We start from the raw sequence: 22814 nt of genomic DNA, 5'->3' as shown, positions 1-22814 counted from the left end.
CATCAGATCGAAGACAGGTTCATGATTTGTTTTCAGAAAAATGAATATACAAACACATTTAGTTTGTCGTAAACGTCGTCGTAAATCGTCACGTTAGCTTCCGGTTGGACATGCGCATATACAAATATGAAGGTAACCTACCTCCTTTATAATGACAAGTTATTTTTGATACAAGAATTCATATAAAATTTTGAATAAACAGTTCTGTACAAAAATAAATGAAGAGCTAAAATTTGGTCGGCCGGCTTAACAATTATACATAATTATTCAGTTTCTTGAACACCCATTATCTATTTTTTTTTAAATGAAAAATGAAATCATATAATATTTCAAATAAACATGTGTAACCCTGGCTTCCAGTAGTTTGTAAAATGATGTTTTGTTTTATACAAACGAAGTCATAGGTACAGCATATTTATTTCTGTTGTTCTGCATTACATAATAAATTTGACATTGGAATTTTTTGCTGTTCTCGTAAAACCAGTCTAATATCATACGACAATTGGATAAAGAGATTACTAACATCAAAACGTTCAAAACGTCGCTCTGAAATTAACAAATACATATATTTACTATAATTATGATCTTGTCAGCTGGTTAGCAAGAACTAAAGATACCATATATAAATGTCACCATTCATATAAATAATAAAACATTCTTTACGCAAAGTTTTATTTTAGCTTTTCATGTGTATAAAGATACATTGAAACAATTGTTTTTTGGGGCGATTATCTCCAGAGTTAACAATACGGTTCAGATTCTCTTAATATGATCTGCCTACAAGCAACCAGTAAACAACCGCCCCCGAAATAGTCCTAAAATTATTTCAGCAGCACAGTAATAACACGTATGGCATTTAAACATGTATAGCTGTCCAAAATACATACTTTAGAATGCTATAACTTCTACGCGATTCTGTACATGATTATGTCATACATCTCTCTGTTATCCTTTTGGATAATATCAGTAACTATTACATACTGAATTATTTATTCTATGTTTATAAAATTATACTGGCAAGAGAATGACTGAATAAGTTTGCAGATCAAGTTGTGAAAACACTTTAATTCAGGGCGGGCCTAAATTGTCCGCCTGTCATCTTGTAGAATTGCTGTATTATACCGATTTGCACGAAGTTCATGTGGGAGGAAAAAGTAGGTCACTAGGTCGTTGTGGGTCTTTAACTGGCTCTAAACACCACTCAAAAGATTTATCAGGACATCATTTGGGTGGAAAACAGATTAAAATGAACCTTTCCAGTGGGCTTTTTTTTCCTACATTTGTACTTAAGACTGACCTTCAATAAAAATTCTGAAGTTTTATCAAACGATTTCATAACTCGTGTGTTTATTGATAAGATACATACTTTTTTGATCGGGCAGCCATGTTAGAAAATCAGAATTTGAAAATGCACCTTGTTGATATTTAAAATGTATTAAACGTTCTGAGAATTTGAATAGTTTTACTCCAAGTCCGTGACGTGTTCAAAGTCAAGTTGAACACCGTTAAACTTCTTTTCACTAAACACTGCTGTTTACAACATTATGTTCCGATACTGTGAACTATATTACTCTTAGAACAAAAAGCTAATATGTACAATACAGCGGTGATAAAACTGAGAATTCCTGAAACGATACACAGGCCAAAGCCGGAGTGCAGTTTCAAATTTGTCTGTCCTTTAAATGCGTGTTCTTCTAAATATTTCTCAACTTGGTTATCGACAGCAAAAACTACAGCACCCACAATTGCGAGGAGACCTGAAACATCAAAACTTACTGCATTAAAATACAACTGTATGTATTGATATATGACTGCTGTATCAGATTTCTGCAGAAGTTACCATTTTTGTAGCAAATTATATCACGAATATCGTGGTAGATAAAAAAAAAGTGAGGGGAGAGGATGGGGGTGGCCTTGATTATCCATCTGTTTTAAATAACTTAAATAAATATGAAAAGAAAAGTAATTTGAAAGTTGGGCTTGCACGCTTCACATCGTCTTCTAAGTTATTATGGTCATAAGCTATGGACTTGACAAAATAAATTATTTAAAACATGGAGCACTGTGACATGTAAAACATGGAGCACTGTGACCTGACAAAATAAATTATTTAAAACATGGAGCACTGTGACATGACAAAATAAATTATTTAAAACATGGAGCACTGTGACCTGACAAAATAAATTATTTAAAACATGGAGCACTGTGACCTTAACCACAGAGTATGAATTCATCTCTTCTCGAACTGCATCAACTTAAATTAGAAAATACTGATTTATGTTCTGTTTTTATTTCGTAGACGTATCTGTCTCTTTTATACAATTTTGATATCGTTATTTACATGAGGAGTGACTACTATTCAACAGCAGACACAGCCAATTACCTGCTATTCCAGCATTTATTCCGGCCGCAAGTACAAAACGTCTGTTGTCTTTCCTTGTGACTACTCGCAGGAATGCTAAAGCTCCGGCCATTGCAGTGGTCAGAACAGAGAGTATTTCGAGACCACGGGTAACTCTGATTTGATTAGCTGAAATGCACAATGTTTATTTTCCTTTCTCAGACTGCATAACAGCATAATGACCGTATAAGAAATAAACATAACAAATTTCAGTAACACTCTCTTCATCATTCATGTGCATAGAAATATCCAACCTATGTAGCCTTCAAAATATTTATTTTCTCTATATTGTGGCTTTAAAGTGTCATTTAGTGTTGCCTAGCAACGCATGCGTATAATATTTCCTCGTGATTCTAATATTTAGAAAGTACTTAAGATACGGCCATTTTTATGATACTGTTTCCAAGAGAGTGTTTAACTATCCCGCAACTGGAATAATTATTGGATGTTAACATGTAAAATATTTCCTTTCCCTAATCAATTTGCAACCACCTGTTCCTTAGTATCAACCAATACAATTTATATGACGGGTTAGTATGTACGTAGTAATGCACAATTTTCATTACTTGACAGTGTCAACATGTGATAAATTATAAGATGAATCTTAGTCAACTTCGTTTTTTATATATATTATTATTACACAAAGATCATTCGCTTAGAAATATTATAAATTACGTATGATTTATGATAAAAACATAATGTCGAGCTATTTTTCATTTGATCATAATGCCTTCGGAAAAATAAGACATTTATTGTAGTCAAGTCAGTAGGACATTAATTGTAGTCAAGTCAGTAGGACATTAATTGTCGCCCAATAAGGAGAAAATTAATTGTAGTCCAGCCAGTAAGACATTAATTGTAGTCCAGGACATTAATTGTCGTCAAGTCAGTAGGACATTAATTAGAGTCCAGTCAGTAAGACATTAATTATAGTCCAGTCTGTAGGACATTAACTGTAGTCAAGTCAGTAGGACAGTAATTGTAGTCCAGTCAATAGGACATTAATTGTAGTCCAGTCAGCAGGATATTAACTGTAGTCCAGTCAATAGGGCATATATTGTAGTCCAGTCAGCAGGATATTATCTGTAGTCCAGTCAATAGGACATATATTGTAGTCCAGTCAGTTCTTGTGATGTGCTTTCAAACTTTATATATAATAAAATAAAATTTCTATGTCGTTCTGTTTCACAAGGACCAAAATTAGACGAAGAAAGAACAAACTTACTGTTGTTTTCTTAACCCTTACCCTGCTAAATTTCTAAAATGGACAGGTCCATCATTCAATTTCAGCAATACCATTTATTATTCAAAGGAGTGTTTACTGAAAATTTACGGACTCATGCCGCCAGCAGGCTAAAGGTTAACCAGTATTTATTTGTATGTTGATATACATTTGTTAGATTTTATTAAGTATAAATGCAGAGAAAAAACTGATTCAAATTTTCAATGCTATAAAATGGAAACAAATGCCAGGCGTTAATCATTTTGCACAAATTTTATACATTCAATAGGTGAAAGTCGTTCTACTTACAAATCGGATGAATAATATCTTCCAAACTTGTACATTCTGAATCTAGCAACGGCACTTCTGTACAACATTTCCAAAGTCCAAACTTGATACTGGCTGTGAGTCCGTGGACCGAAGTAGACCAAATAAACCAGTAAGGTATTATCACTCCTACAACCTCAAGAATTAGAGCCAGTCCATTTAACGCAATGCCTATTACAGCCAGCATTCTGCTGCCGCGTGGTTCGAGTGGCGGAGTTATGACATGATTATGTTTACCGTAGCCAGAGTTGTCAGTATTTATTGCTGACCAGTAAATGTCTTTCTCTAATAAACATGCTGTTACATTTCCTTCTTTAATTGACTTACCAGCTTGGTATACTCAAATATTTAAAAGAAGACATTTTGATACGTATCATATGTGTGCGTAAGCGTGCGTGCATGCGTGCGCGCGTAATTGCGCATAATTAAATATTTTAACAACACACACTGTGCTTGATTTTTATTTAGTGCCGTTTCAACAAGTAATTTTGGATTCAACACCAGTACTAACTTGTTCTCAGCAACTAACTATCAAGTCCTCCTATAGACTTAGGCCTAAAAAAAAAAGTTGTTTGTTTCCAGTGACATGGCCAAAAAAAATAGGGTAGGTAGGTAGGCATTTTTTTTTTTTTTTCTTTTTTTTTTTTTTTTTTTAACCTGCATGTAACACTACTGTAGTTTCAAACAGGGAGATTATAAACCTTATAAACATGCATCCTATTGTTATGTTTGATTTACACCCGGATGTACAATGACTTTGATGATGTTTTAGCAATATAAAATGCCGTTTGATTGTGTATTTAAATATTATGAAATAAATATTTGCTTTACATGTTTGCGTTTTGTTGTTGTTGTTTTTTCATTTCCAGATTTATAAGCCCATCCGATTAGCTCAAGGTAGAGCAGTCGATCTACGGATCAAGTGGTCATAGGATCGTTGTGTCCTATATCATTCATTCTACGCCGCTAATTCATGCGGAGAAGTTGGCAATTACTTGCGGAGAACATGGTTTATATTTAATTAAAGGTGAAACTTGAATGAAATCTTGCTGTGGATTCTCTCTTTAAATAATATAATTTTAATATTGAATATTATTCAACAACCAACATTTATATTTCAAACTAAAACCAAGTAAAAGCACACTGGCCAGGAATATGATTTGCATCTTTGATCTGCATTGAGATTAATACCATCAGCCCCTACCCCAATCTAAAATTCTGGATTAAAAAACTGGAAATGCCACACAATGAAGTTTTGACTGGTATGCCCAAATTGTGAATTATTAAAGCTGCAAGTGGTTGTTCAACGTCTTACTACTACTATAAATCCCATCTAAAACCTGACTTTTCAAGCCTCTGCAGGCCTCGACCTTAACTTTTTTCAGCAGGTCCACCAACTGCTGAAATCTAGTAGACCTGCTCAGACTTTAGTGGACCTCCAAACGTCATAACTTCAATTGACTCAAAGAAACAGGGCTTATTTCTAAAATAATTAAAAAAGGAAGACTAGCAATCTGTTATCCCGAAAAATAATTATTTTGTAAAGTGTCCCAAAATATGGACACAGTAATCATCATCCACCCGACGTCGACCCGTGTTGAAAGTGAAAAAAAAAAATTTAACAATTATCGGTAATTATTCTGATGATAAACTAAGTAATTAGCCTTGTTTTCATCATCAATTAACACCCCCTCAAAGAGCTAAAAGAAGTGTGTCGGTTATTATGGCATCTGAAGTGGAGATCAAAGCGGTATAGTTGCCCGAGATTGTCATGGCATTACGTCATGTTTTCGCGCCATGTGACACATCACTGTCTAATCGCACTTTCTCGATTCCTTAAATTGTTGAGAAGAAATCAATAAAAAAGTTTTTTCTTTAATTTTTTAAAAGCGAATGTGCAATATCCCGAATAAACTGACATGTAAATGTGTCAAACCGTGAACGATAATAGTGGATAGCCTACCTCTGTGACCTATTTGCCCTCAAGGAATTTTACATTATTGTTTGAAAAGAATATCTAACAAAGTGTTGTGTCAAAAAAAACATGTACAATGAATAATTTAAAATTTACTAAAATCAGCAACAACATCATACTGCTTTATTTTAAAACCACATTTCTATTTACGTTCACGAGGTCACGTAACCTATTCTGCCGTGCTAACAGAAATCTGTTTGCCAAAAATCGTTTTACTCCATGTATTTAAATTGCTGCCGCTTTTTCATTATTTAAGATTTTTTAATTGTGTTTTTTGTACATTCTGGTCAAAAGTCTGAATTGTATTACCATAGTATGTACCGTTTATTTACTTTAAGAAAGAAGTAAATAATCAAGATCGCGCTGTTAGAAATTTTACAAAACATTATATGAAAATTTGATCGTTTTTAAAGAATTTTGCCTACATTCCTGTGGATATCTTATTAAAATTGTTATAGAACTCAAACTGTATTAGTTCTCAAACGGTGTTGAAAATTTGAAGCGATTATATTAAAAAATGAATGCACTATGCGCGTTTTTTGTGTCAAAAGTAACCGCGATGTAAATTAGATATTACGATAGGGCGCACGTGCTTGTGGAATGGAAAATTACCAGCACGACGTTTTGATATTTTTACGATTCGCGGGTAAATTCCAGTCAATCCAGGTAATTGTGCCTCATGTAATTTCTCAATTTGGTAAAGTTACCACGAAAAAACCACTCGCCCGATCGGTGGAGTAGTCCATTCGTGCAAAGAGCTATAAAAAATAATAATATACTTATTTGCAAAAATATGCGGCCCGATTTTACCGCTAAAAAAGTTTAGGGTCGGCGGTAAAAAAATAGGGTAGGTCGGGTCACCGGAAACAAACAACTTTTTTTTTACGCCTTATTGTAAAATAGTCAGGGGGTTCAAACTCAAAGCACATGATCAATAGATCTGCACTTTCACTATTGATCTAAGCGAGCGAGCTATATTTTCTTACAATCGCATGTGCTACTTTTTCTATAAAAAAGATAAATTCAGTTAGAGAAAACTTGATGCGTGAAATTATCTTGTTTATCTGAACCAATCAGTTGCGTTTGTTGAAAGGGTCGTGTCATCAGCTTTTGAGTAAAATTATCTTTCTAATTTATAATTTGAATTTTGTCATATTATGACGTAAGAGTATTAGCATCTTTAAATTGCGGAATTAGGAGAAAACAACGTGTACTGTGAAATGATTTAAATTCGCTAGCATGAAATTGCGCGCAAACGGCAAAAAGGCAGTTTTGCGCGGGCTTTAATTCATAAATCGCCAGCATCGCATTTGTCTCTATTTATGTACCGCATGTCAATAAAAGTGTCCTTGTGAAAAAGCAATATGACAGTGCAACTGATAATTGGTGTTAATTGACACTATGGTTTGATGAAGTGTGAAAGAGTATGAAATAGTTTGTTAAGCAAACAATGGCAGGTGCGAATAATTACGAATGGACAGATCCAAAACTGTCAAGCATTAATGTTTACTTAAAACAGACTGTCCAATCAGGACTGCCAAATGCAATTGACCTAGTTTACACAATAGGCACGTACGTTTTGTTTGTGATACCGCTTGTGAGCACTTTACCTCGGTATGAATAGAATAGAAATAGAGGGAGGAGTTATGTGTAGGTTACTAACCGAGTAGGAGGTGTTCATGAATTGAAAATACCCGCGCTCGTGCGAATCGTGTTTCCGCACGACCATGAGTATTTTTATTTATGAAAGCTATTGTGACCGGTCATTGTCCGGTTTGACTACCACACTTAACATACTAGTACACTTTGAGGTAACTTTGTCTCACCAGATCCAATTATACACACACACATTTACACACGTCTGTATACTTTTTAAGTAATGGACACTGACACTCACACTCACACGCAAGCACACACAAACAAACATACCCACAAAAGCACACACAAGCACACACATACACACATGAGCACACACATGCTTAAACGTATAAATTTGTACTGTTTTAAGTCATCTGGTGGATTTTGGTGGATTTTGATGTTTGTAATATTATTTTTACCGTTTTATGTCTCTTATAATTCTAAAATTGAATGGCCATTTGCATATGTTTTAATGCTATGTTGTATATTTGTATTTACTTGTAGTTTGTAAATGGAAGAGACTAAATTAAATAAATAAATTTGCGTCGCCCGTCAACATTTGCCTTGTGAACACTCTAGAGGCCACATTTGCGACCCAATCTTTATAAAACTTAGTCAGAATGTTAGTCTTGATGATCTCTAGGTCAGTTTTGAAACTGGATTATGTGGGGTCAAAAACTAGGTTAGTAGACCAGATCAAAGGATAAGCTTGTGAACAGTCTAGAGGCCATCAATCTAAATTTTATAAATATCCAGTGTAACATGCAACCCCTACTGCGTACTCAAGGTTTTTTCTTTCAAGTGACCAGATGACCTAGTTTTCTTTTATCCAAGATGATCCATATTTCAATTTTACCTAGATTTCATCCAGACAAACATTCTGATCAAAATTCACGAAGATCCGGTATAAAATACAGTTCCAATTGCAAACACAATTTGTTTCTTTAATATTTCCTTGTGTCCTAGTTTTTTATCCAAGATAACCCATATTAAAAGTTGACCTGGATTTCATCAAGGCTATCATTCTGACCAAATTTCATGAAAATCAATTGAAAAACTTCAGCCTCTATCACATATTCAAAGCTTTCCTTTGATTTAACCAGGTGACCTGGTTTTTTGTCCAGTTAACCTATATTCAAATTTGTCCTAGATTTGATCAAGACAAACATTCTCATCACATGTCATAAAGATAGAGTGTAAAATGCAGTTCCTATTGCATAGAAAAGGTATTTTTTAATTTGACCTAGTGACCTAGTTTTTACACCAGATAATACATTTTCTTACTTGACCTAGGGTTAAATAAGACAATTATTTTGACTAAACTTCATGATCAATTGAAAAATACAGCCTCTATTGCATACACAAGCTAAATGTTGACGGAGAGACAGACAGACGACTGACGACGGACATCGAACGATCACAATAACTCACCTGAGCAAAAAAGTTAACAGAATGTACAACTATTCAAAATTTACAATTATTACCTTATAACCTCATGAAAAAAACTTTATCAAAACAATACTTGGAAAATTCATACATATGTACATGTATATCAAATGGAACAATAACTTTATATTATTTCAAATGAGGACAACCCAAAGTCAGTATTAAAACGTTTAAACTATGAACAAAGACCTCTGTTCATGCAACACAGAGCTATCTCCCTAGCGACATGACTACTTCCTTCACGACAGAGCTATCTCTCACAATAAAAAGTGAATAATTTTACTCCCCAACCATTTTCAGTACATATTTTATTTCCAAATGCATTGTATATTTTACAGCTATCTCACGCCTACTCGGTTTGCTTCTTAATATTAGTTAAAATGTAAATATTTGACAATGAAAGTGCATTCATGACGAAATGGCCAAATTTACTGCAAAATCAGCTTGTTGGTAAATATCACCACAACCACAAATTAAGAATGAATTAGCAAACTTAAAGTTCTCTGTAAAGTTAAATCATATCTACATGGCCTACCATTCCCTGATTTTTGATATTCGATACACTGCTTGTAAAAATGCAAAAAGTATGATGACACTCAACTTTGTTGATGTTTCTTTTATCGCGACGTGCACTCCCTCGGAAGTTGCGACAGAGCAGTTTACCGTATACCTCTTAAAGAGGTAGCTCTGTAGTTTACCAGGCGTGTTGAAAAGGAACACTTAGGGCCGGTAAGTCACACTTGTCTGAGCAACTGACCTCGAAAACTGTTGTCATTACCAGCTGGCCAATTAAACTCCGTGACCTTAGAAATAACCTCTGACATTAAACTTATTATTTCCTAATTGAGGCGACTCTCTGACTGAACGCGCTCCGCGGATTACATAGGATGATTGATTGGTTCTTTTATTTCCTCCATTCTTGAAGAGCATAACATATGTACAAAGAGATCGACATATATCAGCAAATTTACATGTAAACAACAAAATAAATGGTATCGTTACTAATAAACTTTGATAATGTGGCAGTTGAATCCAATAAGTCCAGGGGTGTTCAAAAATAGTCCGTCATAGATCCATTGTAAAGCAAATATTGGATTTATCTGTATTGGAAAATAAACAGTGTCGACTGGATTTAGGTCAACTGCCACATTATCAAAGTTTATTAGTACCTTCGAATGCATGGTCAATATGTGAAAACAAACCCGATTGCGACCCTCTAATTATGCGCAACAAATTCATCTAACATGTGGAAATGGATTGACCGGGTCAAATGCGTATGGCCAGTGGTTTCTTATTACCGTATTTACGCCACTGAAGGTGGTAACATATTTACTTTGTTGTTGGAGTTAACAATTTATTTTAGCGTAAATACTTACTTTTTAGGCAGTATAAAACAACAAAGTTCTTTTTCAAAATTTTAGGGTTTTTTTTTATTTTGTTACAGAAATAAACGCACTCTTGGTGCAAAATGTAACGCCCTCCCCCCCCCCCCCCCACCCCTCCCCCAAAGGGGCGCTTAAAGTAAGTAAAGTTTCTTGTCGGTGAAAGACCCACCTGGAATGGATGAAACAACTTATTTCCAGCCAAGCTTACGGCAGGCGTCATTTACCTCCCCAGCATCCAGTCTAGACCGATACTGTTGGAAACAGTACCAAATTAAAGTAAATCACCCAGCACTGAACACTAGTCGGGCAACCGGGAATCGATCCAGGTCCGGTAGTCGAACGCGGATCGCTGGCGTTGCAGTCCAAACTGCTACTAACCACTGCGCCACTGACTCCCTGATTAAACGGGAGGATACGGAATGTCAATAAGGTAGAATGGTCTTGTTCTTGTGTCCGATCCTGGGATTCCGCACACTGATTACCAATATTTTAAACAGACATTGCAACCAAAATTTTACAATTTTTGCTCAGTGAATTTCGTTTAGAAGATCAAGTACTTTAGTTAGATTGTGTTTAGTTGCCATATGTAAATGTAAATGCCAGCAACACCTTTTTGTTTCCTTAACTATTCTATTTTAATACCGTTGACGGATTGAAATAAGCCTAAAAATTAACGATGAAACATGTACCTATGAGTAATATTAGCAAATTAGTCTCCCTTTGTGTTTTGCGCTGCAACTTTATAGAATCAAGTATTAACAGCTATGAAAAATAAAATTTCAGAGAGAAATACCCTAAATTTGGATTATTGGTGACTCACTCGTAAGAGGAGACCTACAGACAGCACAGTCTCGCCCTGAGGGTCCAAATCTGGGTTTCAGTAGTTTACATTACAGCATACCATGGGAATATATAAGCGGTATGAAAATTTCCGACTTAAAAGACACTGTCGGATAATTGTTAAATTTTAATTATAACCAGATATTTTGATTATTCAGCAGTGAGGACTTGGGTTTACTTTCTACGTTGGAAATTACTTGGGCAGTAAAACATCTGGTAAAAGACTGGCTAAAGTTCATGCCACACACTAAACTGGTCTGGTCACAAATATTGCTGAGACGAACTTGGCCTTTTGTTTCAAATAACGTCGTGGCAAATAAGATGCGTTCAAGAATCAACAGTTGTTTAGGGACATATTTGATAAAACATGATGGTGCTTATACGAAACATCCGGATATAACTGAGGACTCGATATACTATGCATCAGATGACTGTCATGTATCAACTTAAGGTTATAATATTATGGTAAGCACCGTCTCTGGTGCTGTTAAACACTTTTTATTTACAGGTCAACAAGTGTTCCCTAACCTGACATGGCTGAGGAACTGTTAGTGTTTGATGAAAGTCCGCTTTGGCGGAAGGTGGCGTTCACTCACCTTTTGGCGTTTTAGCTATCATAAAACACTTGCTGCCGTTGCCAGGGCAAGAAAATTCAGTCTGAATTTATATTATAATTACTTTTTTAAATCATCTGAATCCAGCCATGACCACTATATGCCCAAAACTAAACATATGAAATAAATGTATTAAACAGTTACATATAAGTTGATCTTAATATAAATGTTTAGTTTTAGTTTTATGACACCTACATAAAAATGAAGTACGGTGGTATGTTTAGGACACACACCTATTTTTGTGCCCCCCCCCCCCCCATGAGTGGTGGGGGCATATAGATTTGGTCTTGTCCGTGCGTCCGTCCGTCTGTGCGTCCGTCCGTCCGTCCGTCCGTCCGAAGTTCGTGACGCGCCTAGCTCGAAAAGTATTTGATATAAATTGATGAAACCTTGCATGAGTCTTTATCATGATATGAACTTGCGCACCTCCTATTTTTCGTCTGGCTCCGCCCCTTATTTTTAGAGTTATGGCCCCTGAAATAGTCAAAAATGCACATTTTTACCTTGTGACACGCCTAGCTCAAAAAGTATTTGATATAGATTCATGAAACCTTGCATGAGTCTTAATCATGATATGAATTTGCGCATCTCCTATTTTTCATTTGGCTCCGCCCCCTATTTGCAGAGTTATGGCCCCTGAAATAGTCAAAAATGCACATTTTTAGCTTGTGACATGCCTAGCTCAAAAAGTATTTGATATAGATTCATGAAACCTTGCATGAGTCTTAATCATGATATGAACTTGCGCACCTCCTATTTTTCATCTGGCTCCGCCCCCTATTTTCAGAGTTATGGCCCCTGAAATAGTCAAAAATGCACATTTTCACCTTGTGACATGCCTAGCTCAAAAAGTATTTGATATAAATTCATGAAACCTTGCATGAGTCTTAATCATGATATGAATTTGCGAACCTCCTATTTTTCATTTGGGTCCGCCCCCTATTTTTAGAGTTATGGCCCCTGAAATAGTCAAAAATGTACATTTTCACTTTGTGACGCACCTAGCTCAAAAAGTATTTAATATAAATGGTTGAAAACTTGCATAAGTCTTAATCATGATATAAACTTGCACATCTCTAATTTTTTGGCTGGCTCCACCCCCTATTTTTAAAGTTATGGCCCCTGAAATAGCAAAAAAAAATGCACTTTTTCACCTAATTATGTGCCTAGCTCAAAAAGTATTTGATGTAAATTCAGAAAGTCTTTATCGTGATGTGACCTTGCACACTTGGCATTCTTCTTAAGAATCTTAGCTCTTATTACAGAGTTATGGCCCTTGAAATAGCCAAAATAGTGGATTCTTTGTTTGTGATGCACATAGCTCAAAAAGTATATGGCCTAGAATAATGAATCCTTTTCATAAAATGTTTGTTGAGGCTATACCCTCAAACTGAGACTACAGACATTTGAATTATTGCCCCTTATTTGTGACAAATGTACCAGTGGGGGGCACACCCTGTGTCCTACAGACACATTCTAGTTCTTATTAGAATTATCTCTAGCGATCGAAATAAGATGTCGTTCCATCGAAATAAGATGTCGTGAGCTCGAGATAAGATGTTGTGCGATCGAGATAATAAGTCATGCGTCCGATATAAGATGTCGTATGATCGAGATATGATGTCGAGCAATGGAAATAAGATGTCGTGTGCCCAAGATAAGACGTTGTATGATCGAGATAATAGGTCGTGCGTTCGATATAAGATGTCGTATGATCGAGAATATATGTCGAGCGATGGAGATAAGATGTCGTGCACTCGAGATCAGATGTCTTGTTCTCCATATAAGATGCCGTGCGACTTAATAAGATGTCACGCACTCTGGATAAAATGTCGAGTGCTCTCGCCATGAGATGTCGTTCACTCGACATAAGATGTCGTGTTCTCGCGTTAAGATGTCGTGCGATCGAAATAAGATCTCGTTCGCTCGAGGTAAGATGTTGTGCGATCGAGATAGTAAGACGTGCGTTCGATATAAGATGTCGTATTGTCGATATAATATGTCGAGCCATGGACATAAGATGTCGAGCGCTCGACATCTTATCTGAAATAAAATATTGAGTGATCGGAAAAAGATGTCGTACGCTCAAGATAAAATGTCTTGCTCTCGCTATAAGATATCATGCTCCCGAGACAAGATATCGTGCTCTCGAGATAAGAAGTCTTGCGCTCGAGGAAAGATAATGAGCGTTCAAGATAATTAATAGCATGCAGTTCAGAACAGTATGTCATTAAGCCCTTCCCATAATCCACTGAATGCATTCTCACGCATGCACGCAGACACTCACCTAATTTTACCTCGAGTTCAAAACCATTGAAAGTAATATCTAAGTTGAAACGACTGTTGAACTCATCTTTTAGTTAAGTTGAAACGACTGTTGAACTCATCTTTTAGTTATTCTTCTTTTCCTGTGCAACATTTAGCGTTTGTGTTGCGACAAAACGGTGGGCAGATTCTTGCGTTATTTAGCGTTACAGGCAGATGATTTTTGTGACATTTAGCAGTGGTTGCGACATACTGCTAAATTTTAGCGCAAACGCCTGAAAATTGAGTAGTTTCGACTTATAAGCGCGTACTTTTATTAGCGCAGTATCAGCAGCACTAAAATAGCCAATCTGAAACACCAATTTCCGATGAAATATGGAATGGCCCGAACGTGACCGTTGTGTTAAACAGTTTTGCCCGGGACTGTATATACACGTTTTTTCTTTAAAGATATTACTTAATAATGTTTGCAGTTGTATTAAGTCTTCTTTTTTTAATAAAAAGCAATATATATATTATACATGTTGATCTGTTTTCTTTTTCTTTCTTCTCTTACAGTGGAAAATCTCGTATTAAATAATGTTATTAAATCGACCAGGCACGCAAATAAATCTACATTCGTTTAGATCAGTGTTAATCTGTATACTGTAAATTTGCACATGTATACAGTGCAGAATGGTGATAATTGTTTGTTTTCAAATTCACACTTTGTTTTCAAAGCAGTAAAATGTTATGGTGACACTCGGAATTAGCGCGACCAGGCAAACTGCCCATCTACTCCGAAGGTGTTATATACGATGTTTATGGACAATGGCGAAGATAAAAATGCAACTTAATTTACAAAATTAGATGACTTTTGCACTAATGTTCAAATAGGTTTAATTATTCTATTCAAAACTTTCTGCAGAATATGAGTTAGGAATGCAGTTATTGTCATATTTACACAATAAATATGTTTTTCTCTGTGTTCTGTTGCATTGTAATAACGGCATTTTCGATGCGATAAATGTTACTTTTTTATCAGAAAAGCCTTTCGTTTCAGTCTAATATTAGCGCTAGACATGAAATAGAGCATGTCCGATCCCGCTAATAGCGCGAAAATTAGTACTCCGCTAATATTAATACACTTACAGTATCACGACAACCTCGCGACATTTAACGGTAGTTGCTACATTTAGCGGTGGTGCGACATTTAACGATATCACACACATTTTATAACTTACCAAATTTCGAAAAATTGGCGTGCCCCATTTGTTTTCGGAAAATGATCAGGTTAAGTATGATTAACGACATTTAAGGTGAGCCATAGATTATGTTATCTATTGACCCCGGTTTAAGGTGCCTGTAAATCAAAGTCTTAAGTACAATGATGTCCAGGGTAACGAAATTTGTTTTTATCTCGCTCCTTCGTTAAGATAAGATTTTTAATCAATTGTAAGGTGTGCTTTCAGCTTTATCATTATAAATCGCCTTTGCATGACAACCTTCTTCAGGGTGCAGTGTTACTCAGTTTTATATTTGTTTAAAGGGTAACATTAGCTAAAGTTATCTGTATTTTTGCGAAAAAAAATAAATCGTTTAAAAGCTACATAGAAATAAATAAAATGTATGAGAAAATAGGACTGTGTGTCTCTGGATTAGCTTTAATCTTGAATGTAGTGGGTGTTGCCATCCCGTACTGGTTCTATTCCGGCAGTATACAGGGTGTACCAGGGACAAGTATCAACTTTGGACTGTGGAAAAGCTGTGCGACCATGCCTGAGATCATCCATGGCCCCGTGATTTCGATGTGCAAGTCATTTGATGATATAGAAGAGTTTTCATTGCGTAAGTACAAATGTTTTTTTATTGTTAGAATGCACGAGGTCACATCAACGCGTGTCCTTCTTTCGTTATTTAAACTGGAGTCTCCGTTACCAAGTGGTTTAGGTTACTTACATCGAATCACATGCCCTCACCACTTTGGTTTTAAGTCTTGGCTCGTGGTATAGAATTTTTATATATAAAAAAGTCACCAAGCTGGATTACGGAATTCGGTGCCTGTTGGTGGCTTAAGTAATACCCAGAAAGGCACCATTTAAGGCTGGAAAGTTGCGATGTGGTCTACGATCGTGTGTGAGATTAAACCAACACAAATCAAAAATGGTTATTGCCTTTTAGGCTTGTGTACTAAAGGAAGTGTGAATTACAAAATAAGAGAAGTCCTCGTCAGTGTATCATTTCATGCACTTGTCTCTTTAGAAATTCAAAATTTCATTTATGAAAAATATAACTAAAATTTTCTCTTTCTCCTTTACGAACTTAGACGAAAGAAAATATCGAAACATTTCAGAGCGCCTGACGCAAAAATTGTCGGCTATAACTTAAGATGTGGTTCCATAGTGTGCCACTCTGAAGTGCGCGCTGATGAAATCGGCGTTATTTTTAAAAAAGTAGCTTTTAAAGTTGATCAATGAATAATTTAAAAAAAAATGTACATTTAAACGTCTGTATATGTTAAACATCACAAAATCCTAATGTCGGCATTACAACCTTACCTGGTCAAGTGGCGAGTCAGAAAGAAACAGGAAACTTGAATTTGTCAAATGCATGAACTAAATATAGGGCGCTTTGGTTACAGTGTCATATCAGTAAATTATGGTGACTGATTTCTGCCAGTGTCGTTCTGTCGTTCTGGCGCCACCGCAATAACGAAAGAACGACGTTTTCCTCTTTTGGAGGAATCGGCGAATACAAATTTCGACAAATACGCGAAAATATAAGCAAATTTCGTAAAACTGAACTCAAAATCTGTCACGACCGTGACGAAAATGATCACGCTCCCTATGGCATTTTCCGTTTAAACTTACAGAAAATGAATTACCTGGGATAAAAACGGACTCGGCGAATACAAAATTCGACAAATACGCGAAAGTGTAAGCAAATTTCGTAAAACTGAACTCAAAAACTGTCACGACCGTGACGAAAAATGATCACGCTCCCTATGGCATTTTCCGTTTAAACTTACAGAAAATGAATTACCTGGGATAAAAACGGACTCGGTGAATACAAAATTCGGCAAATACGCGAAAATATAAGCAAATTTCGTAAAACTGAACTCAAAAACTGTCACGACCGTGACGAAAAATGATCACGCTCCCTATGGCATTTTACGTTTAAACTTACAGAAAATGAATTAGCTAGGACAAAAACTGAATCGGTCAATACAATAGATTCATCAAAATTTAATAATGACTCTGTGTTGTACCTTTGTTAAACTGTTAGCTCTAGAAGTTCGAATACATTTCGCTTTGAACCGGGGCGTTCTTGAAGCGATTGTGGTTCTATATTTAAAGAGTCGGTTGCCGACGGCCTTAAGTATAGAATCTACGCGTTAAAGGGTTAATAATGAGGTGGAGTAAGGGTATATCGATTTTTCTATACCGTTAGGTCAAATATTTGATAGGAAAATTGACGCTAGTCGGGAATCGATAGTTAGGTCGTAAATATCCGGTCGTTAGATTATAAAGAAAAATTAATTAGTTTACCGTTATCTAATACGAACGGTTTTAGGAAATAATGAGTCAGTCCCTCTAGATGACATCATGGTTGCGTAATGATCCCGGGTGAGTCATAACCTTGACCTTTGACCCGTTATGTAACCCCTAGGCTCCACCGGCTCCACCATTGCACCATTGTCCCAACTCTCCCCAACTCATTGTTATATACTACTTCCAACCTTATTGGTATTTTATAAATTTAAAAAATAACATAAATCTGGAGCCATTATAGTTTTAATAAATTAATTATTAACGCAGACGATCACATTCTTGTCAGACAATGCATTCATAGCCACTTTAAATTTCCATAAGCATATAAAAATGCATTTTGGTTATCAAATAGATAATGTTACTAGAGTTTTTTTCGAAATATTATGACTGAAACCATATACAATCTATCAGTTTGAAGTATTGTTCATTCAAACATCAATACCTGTATAAAAACAAACACGTTATTCAATATTTTTTCAGCATCTGAATTCAAAGCGACACGAGCTCTTGAGATTTTGGCCATCCTTGTAACAGTAGCGGCTGCAGTTGTCGTCTGCTTGAAGATGTTTGTTAAGAAGGACGACAACCGTCTGCTATATGCTGCTTCACCCGTTCCCTTTATTGCAGGTAGGTCGCTACACTAGCTTTATATTGGCTTGTAAAATAAGGCAATGCCTCAATCGGGAATTGTTACAGTCCATCAGTTTGCCCAGAAATAAGCGTTTGTATCAATTTGTATAAAGGGTTATTAAATGTAGATTTTAGAATAAAAACAATACTGCCCATATTTGTACTGATGTGCAAGACGTTGCGGTTCGGACAAGTTATGTGGACGCTTATTACGCACCAGGAAACCCCGCATTCTTCCAAAATATCCGAAGTCAGACGCTCTGTGCACGTGTCGGAAGACCACTTTTTTAATTCGATAGTATATCTCATTCGGTATATATCGCATGTCGATCCCGAAAATTGTTTGGATCGATTCCCTAATACACATTAAAAACTTCATTGCATTACACCAATGATGTCAACCATACAAGAGAACAACAGAAAGGACTTTTACATTATTTTATGCTTCATGGATATATATTTTGCCTCAATATAGAACAGTCATTATTATTTCAAAAAGAAGATAAACCCTAGTAGATTAAATAGTGTCAATTTGTCTTCTATATCATGAAAAGAACGTGATACTGAGGTCAAACAGCGGTCGTATATTCGTCGACAACCAAGGAAACGCCATGCCTATTTCAGTTTTACAGGTTAAAGCTCTACTGGACTCAGAAAATAAATGTCCTTTTTTATGAAACCGCGACCGTGACCGTACGAATTCAGCAAATCAACATATTAACAAAACAGCTATCAGCTTATTTTTGACCAACGCTAATGGACATTTCCGTTTCCCGTTGCAACTTCCGTTTTGTGATAATCACCAGTTAGGTTAGTGGCCCAGTAAATGATCACCAATTTATAATCAAGTAATGCAAGTAAGGTGTATCATGTTTAAAAGGAAGTGTTCATTATGGCGTAATTTATTTACCAATAAAGATCCTGATATTTAATAGAAGCTGATGTACATGACGTGGCAAGTTCATTTTAGATTAAATGTTAAACAAGAAGGCTGACAAGTGAAAAAAAAACCTTCACCAGAAAGTCAACACGACATTTGTTGTTATGACCTCGAGTTGTCACGTGGCGGCCCCTACAATACTACAACGCGATAAAATGTTGCTTTGCCCTATCCTGTTTCCCTGCCAGCACGAGAACGCGACAAATTATGCCCACAATACGACATATGTAAAAACATTTTCTTTTCTTTAAAAAAACTCGTGGCTGATCAATGTATGTATATTCCATCCTATTGTTCAGTATCAAACTATAACCGGCAAGTGATTTGCCCTGAAAGCTGATCTTGGTCTACACTGTTCGCTATTCAGTCAGTAAACCTTCAGTGAACACCCCTCTGAATAATAAGTGACACTGCTCAAACTGAATGATGAACTAGTCCAATTTCGAAATTTATCAGGGTAAAGGTTAAAATGAAGTAGAAAAATCGTGAGAAAATCTGAGATATTTTGCTACTAAGATGCTTTGATGCTTTATAACTAAGGGATACAATCCCTTGGGAAAATAATTGATTTCAATCGGTATGAACTGTTTCCAGTTACCATGGTTACTATTCCAGTATTGTTTGCATTCATCAACATTGCATGAACATCAGTAATGACAAAATGCCCTTTTTTGCAGGTTTGCTTATGATAATCGGCGCAGTCGTCTTCGTGGCTGATAACAAAGTGAAAAAATTAATCGATTCAGAAAGCAACATAGATGTGAAACCCCATGCAGCATTTGGCCTCTGCATTGTATCAGGGATCCTAAGTTTTGCTGCTGCAGTGCTATACTTTCTCGCCGCCAGGACGATTCCAGGTCTCCGGTAAAGCTGGGACTTACTTATCCGGAGGTGTAAATCTAAAACTCACAGTTAGAACAAGGAATGACATTGATTTATTTTATCAGTAGGATACGAATATAAGAAGCGACAGGCTCAGTCTCACCCTTTAAGACATGTTGTTTTCAGTTTTAATCATGAAGATATGACTTGACTTCAGATGCGAAATTGCTCCTGTAGTGTTGATACTGGTCGTTATGAGGGTATAAGTGAAGATCTCAGAAAATGTCTTTTTGTACTGCTCTGGAAAATGAACATCTTGTAGTTACAGTGCAAACATTTATAACGACATAAAAGCTCTTTTTCAGAACCTGTTTCATAACTAAATATAGTTTTCACATATTGTTTTGTGCCCCCTCCCCCCCCCCTCCCCCACCCACCCAAAAAAAAAAAAGTTTTTATTCTGTTTGGGTTGGGGCACTTAGAGTTGCTCTTGTCCGTCCGTACATCCGTCCATCCGAATTTTTGTCGTGCATATCTCGAAAGTATTTGACCCAGAGTCATTTAACCTCACATGATTGTTATTTAGCACGGGAAGTATCTGTACATCTGACGTTTTAATTGGGTTCTGTTACAGCCAGACCACAGTTATGGCCATTGACTTTGTCAGAAATAGATATAAAAAGGACCTAAGTTTGTATCTCATGTATCTTAAAAATTAATAAAGCCAGGATAATGAAACATTACAGGAATATTATTTATCATGTGAAATTGTGCACATTGGGGTTTGTTAGAGATATCACTCAGACAGAACAGAGTTGTAGCCCTTGACTTAGTCAAAATATGAGCCATGCCATGAGAAAACCAACATAGTGGCTTTGCGACCCGCATGGATCCAGACCAGCCTGCGCATCCGCGCAGTCTGGTCAGGATCCATGCTGTTCGCTTTTAAAGCCTACTGCAATTAGAGAAACCGTTAGCGAACAGCATGGATCCTGACCAGACTGCGCGGATGCGCAGGCTGGTCTGGATCCATGCTGGTCGCAAAGCCACTATGTTGGTTTTCCCGTGGCACGGCTCATATGTATAAAAAGGCATAAAATTTTGTGTCACATATATCTCATGAAACATCATAGGAATATTATTCAGCAAATAAAATTGTGTACTTAGAAATTTGGCTCGGATGTCTGTCAGTCAGATCAGAGTTATGGCCCTCGATTGTCAAAAATATGCAAAAATGGCATATAAGTTTTTGTCGCATGTATCTTAAAAAGTATATTTGACTTAGAGTAATAACAAATGAGGGAATTGTTATATGGCGTGTGAAGTTGCGCACTTGGTGTTCTGTTAAGGATTTCACTAAACCGACCAGAATTATTATATAGTCCTTTACTTAGTTAAAAATACACATAAAGTGCCAAAATATTTGTGTGGCTTATCGTAAAACTATTTCACATACAGACCTGAGACCATGTAGAAATATCATCAAGCATGTGAACTTATTTTGAATTTAACTTTGCTAGACCAGAATCATGGCCCTTGACTTAGTCAAAAATAAAAGTTTGTTTCTCATTTGTTGTCCTAGAGTCATATAATATTAGAGGATTACTATAGAACATGTACAGTTGTGTACACGTGGTGTTCTCTTTGTGATTTTAATCAGTTGGCCCGGAGTTATGGTCCTTCACTTAGTGAAAAAATACACATAAAGTGCTTAAAGCTTGTGTTGCATATACTTAAACAATACTTCACCTAGAGTCATAAACCATGTACAGTGACAGGAGTTGGGGGCACCTGTGTTCTATAGACGCACATTTTAATAAATCTTTTTTGCCAAAGTTTTCCTTTCCGAAGAATATGCATCAAGTTGATAATCGATAGCGGTAAGACTTGCTATACAGAAATAAGAAAAACAAGTGCACATTTTACGTAATAATAATAGAAAATATTAAGAATTAGAGTCCTCGGGTGCAAAAGGTTTATCCATGTCCATTATTTTATTCATTCCAAGCTCTGGTCTGATCAGAGAGTACATAATTTTCATACTACCTTTTTAACTAGTGTGCATTAGTACCCATTTCCAGTTTCATTCGTACATTTAAAATTTTCAAGTAAAGACAGTTTTAATTAACAGATCAGCAAATGTATCTGTTAGATAGTTAATGTGTTAGAATTCATTCATGGTTCATTACTATAGTCTCTTTATAACTCCTGCTTAGGACTGACAATACTTACCTTGAATTGTTATATTTGTATATTTACTTTGTATGACTTTGTACATCAGTGTGACAAATAAAGATTAATACGCTGTCTTGGTTATTGTATTTAAAAGATGTAGACCAGTACATAAAATGGATCTTAGCGTATTGACATATGATCTACTGCCAGAACACTGTGACAAATTAATGAGATGTGTCTACTTTTATTATCCTCTTAACTTACAGTGTATGAACACTTTGTTGTATCTCTGTATCTCCAGCAAGTAAAGTCTCTTATTGTTTCTATGTAGATGCGATGTAGCAGCGACTTTGTTCAAATGACGACATTTTACATGTAGCTTAAAATTCAACTTGAAAACTTTTTAAGAGTAAATATGGACATACACTACTGGTAGACGTTTACTTTTCAACAGAAGCTAACGGTATTGCTGCAGATGGCTGATCGTGTTACGTGATATACAGGAAACTATACAACCCTACATCTCATACCGTTTCAAAAGAACTATATTTATGTACCCTCGCTCAGAAAGATCATATGTTTTTCGAAAGGGTTTTGAAAATTA

The 22814-nt window shown here is 36.0% G+C and overlaps 2 protein-coding genes across 2 annotated transcripts; one reads left to right on the top strand and one right to left on the bottom strand.

The window, feature by feature from the left end:
- Window positions 1-549: 549 nt before the first annotated feature.
- On the bottom strand, window positions 550-4262 carry LOC123541471 (uncharacterized). Its single transcript, XM_045326996.2, has 3 exons — window positions 3933-4262; window positions 2384-2530; window positions 550-1757 (listed from the first exon to the last, which is right to left on the bottom strand). Exons 1-3 carry the CDS (start codon window positions 4135-4137, stop codon window positions 1543-1545), a joined length of 567 nt encoding a protein of 188 aa, XP_045182931.1. The 5' UTR covers window positions 4138-4262; the 3' UTR covers window positions 550-1542.
- An 11262-nt stretch (window positions 4263-15524) lies between these two features.
- LOC123540890 (uncharacterized) lies at window positions 15525-22340 on the top strand. The gene is made up of 3 exons (XM_045326216.2): window positions 15525-15940; window positions 18124-18270; window positions 19891-22340. The coding sequence occupies exons 1-3, from the start codon at window positions 15718-15720 to the stop codon at window positions 20079-20081; spliced, it is 561 nt and encodes a 186-aa protein (XP_045182151.2). The 5' UTR covers window positions 15525-15717; the 3' UTR covers window positions 20082-22340.
- The last annotated feature ends 474 nt before the right edge of the window (window positions 22341-22814 follow it).

The sequence above is a fragment of the Mercenaria mercenaria genome, chromosome 16, assembly GCF_021730395.1.
Source record: "Mercenaria mercenaria strain notata chromosome 16, MADL_Memer_1, whole genome shotgun sequence".
NCBI lineage: Eukaryota > Metazoa > Mollusca > Bivalvia > Venerida > Veneridae > Mercenaria > Mercenaria mercenaria.
Note: the sequence above shows the minus strand (reverse complement) of the source record. Positions and strands in the feature narration are given on the sequence as shown.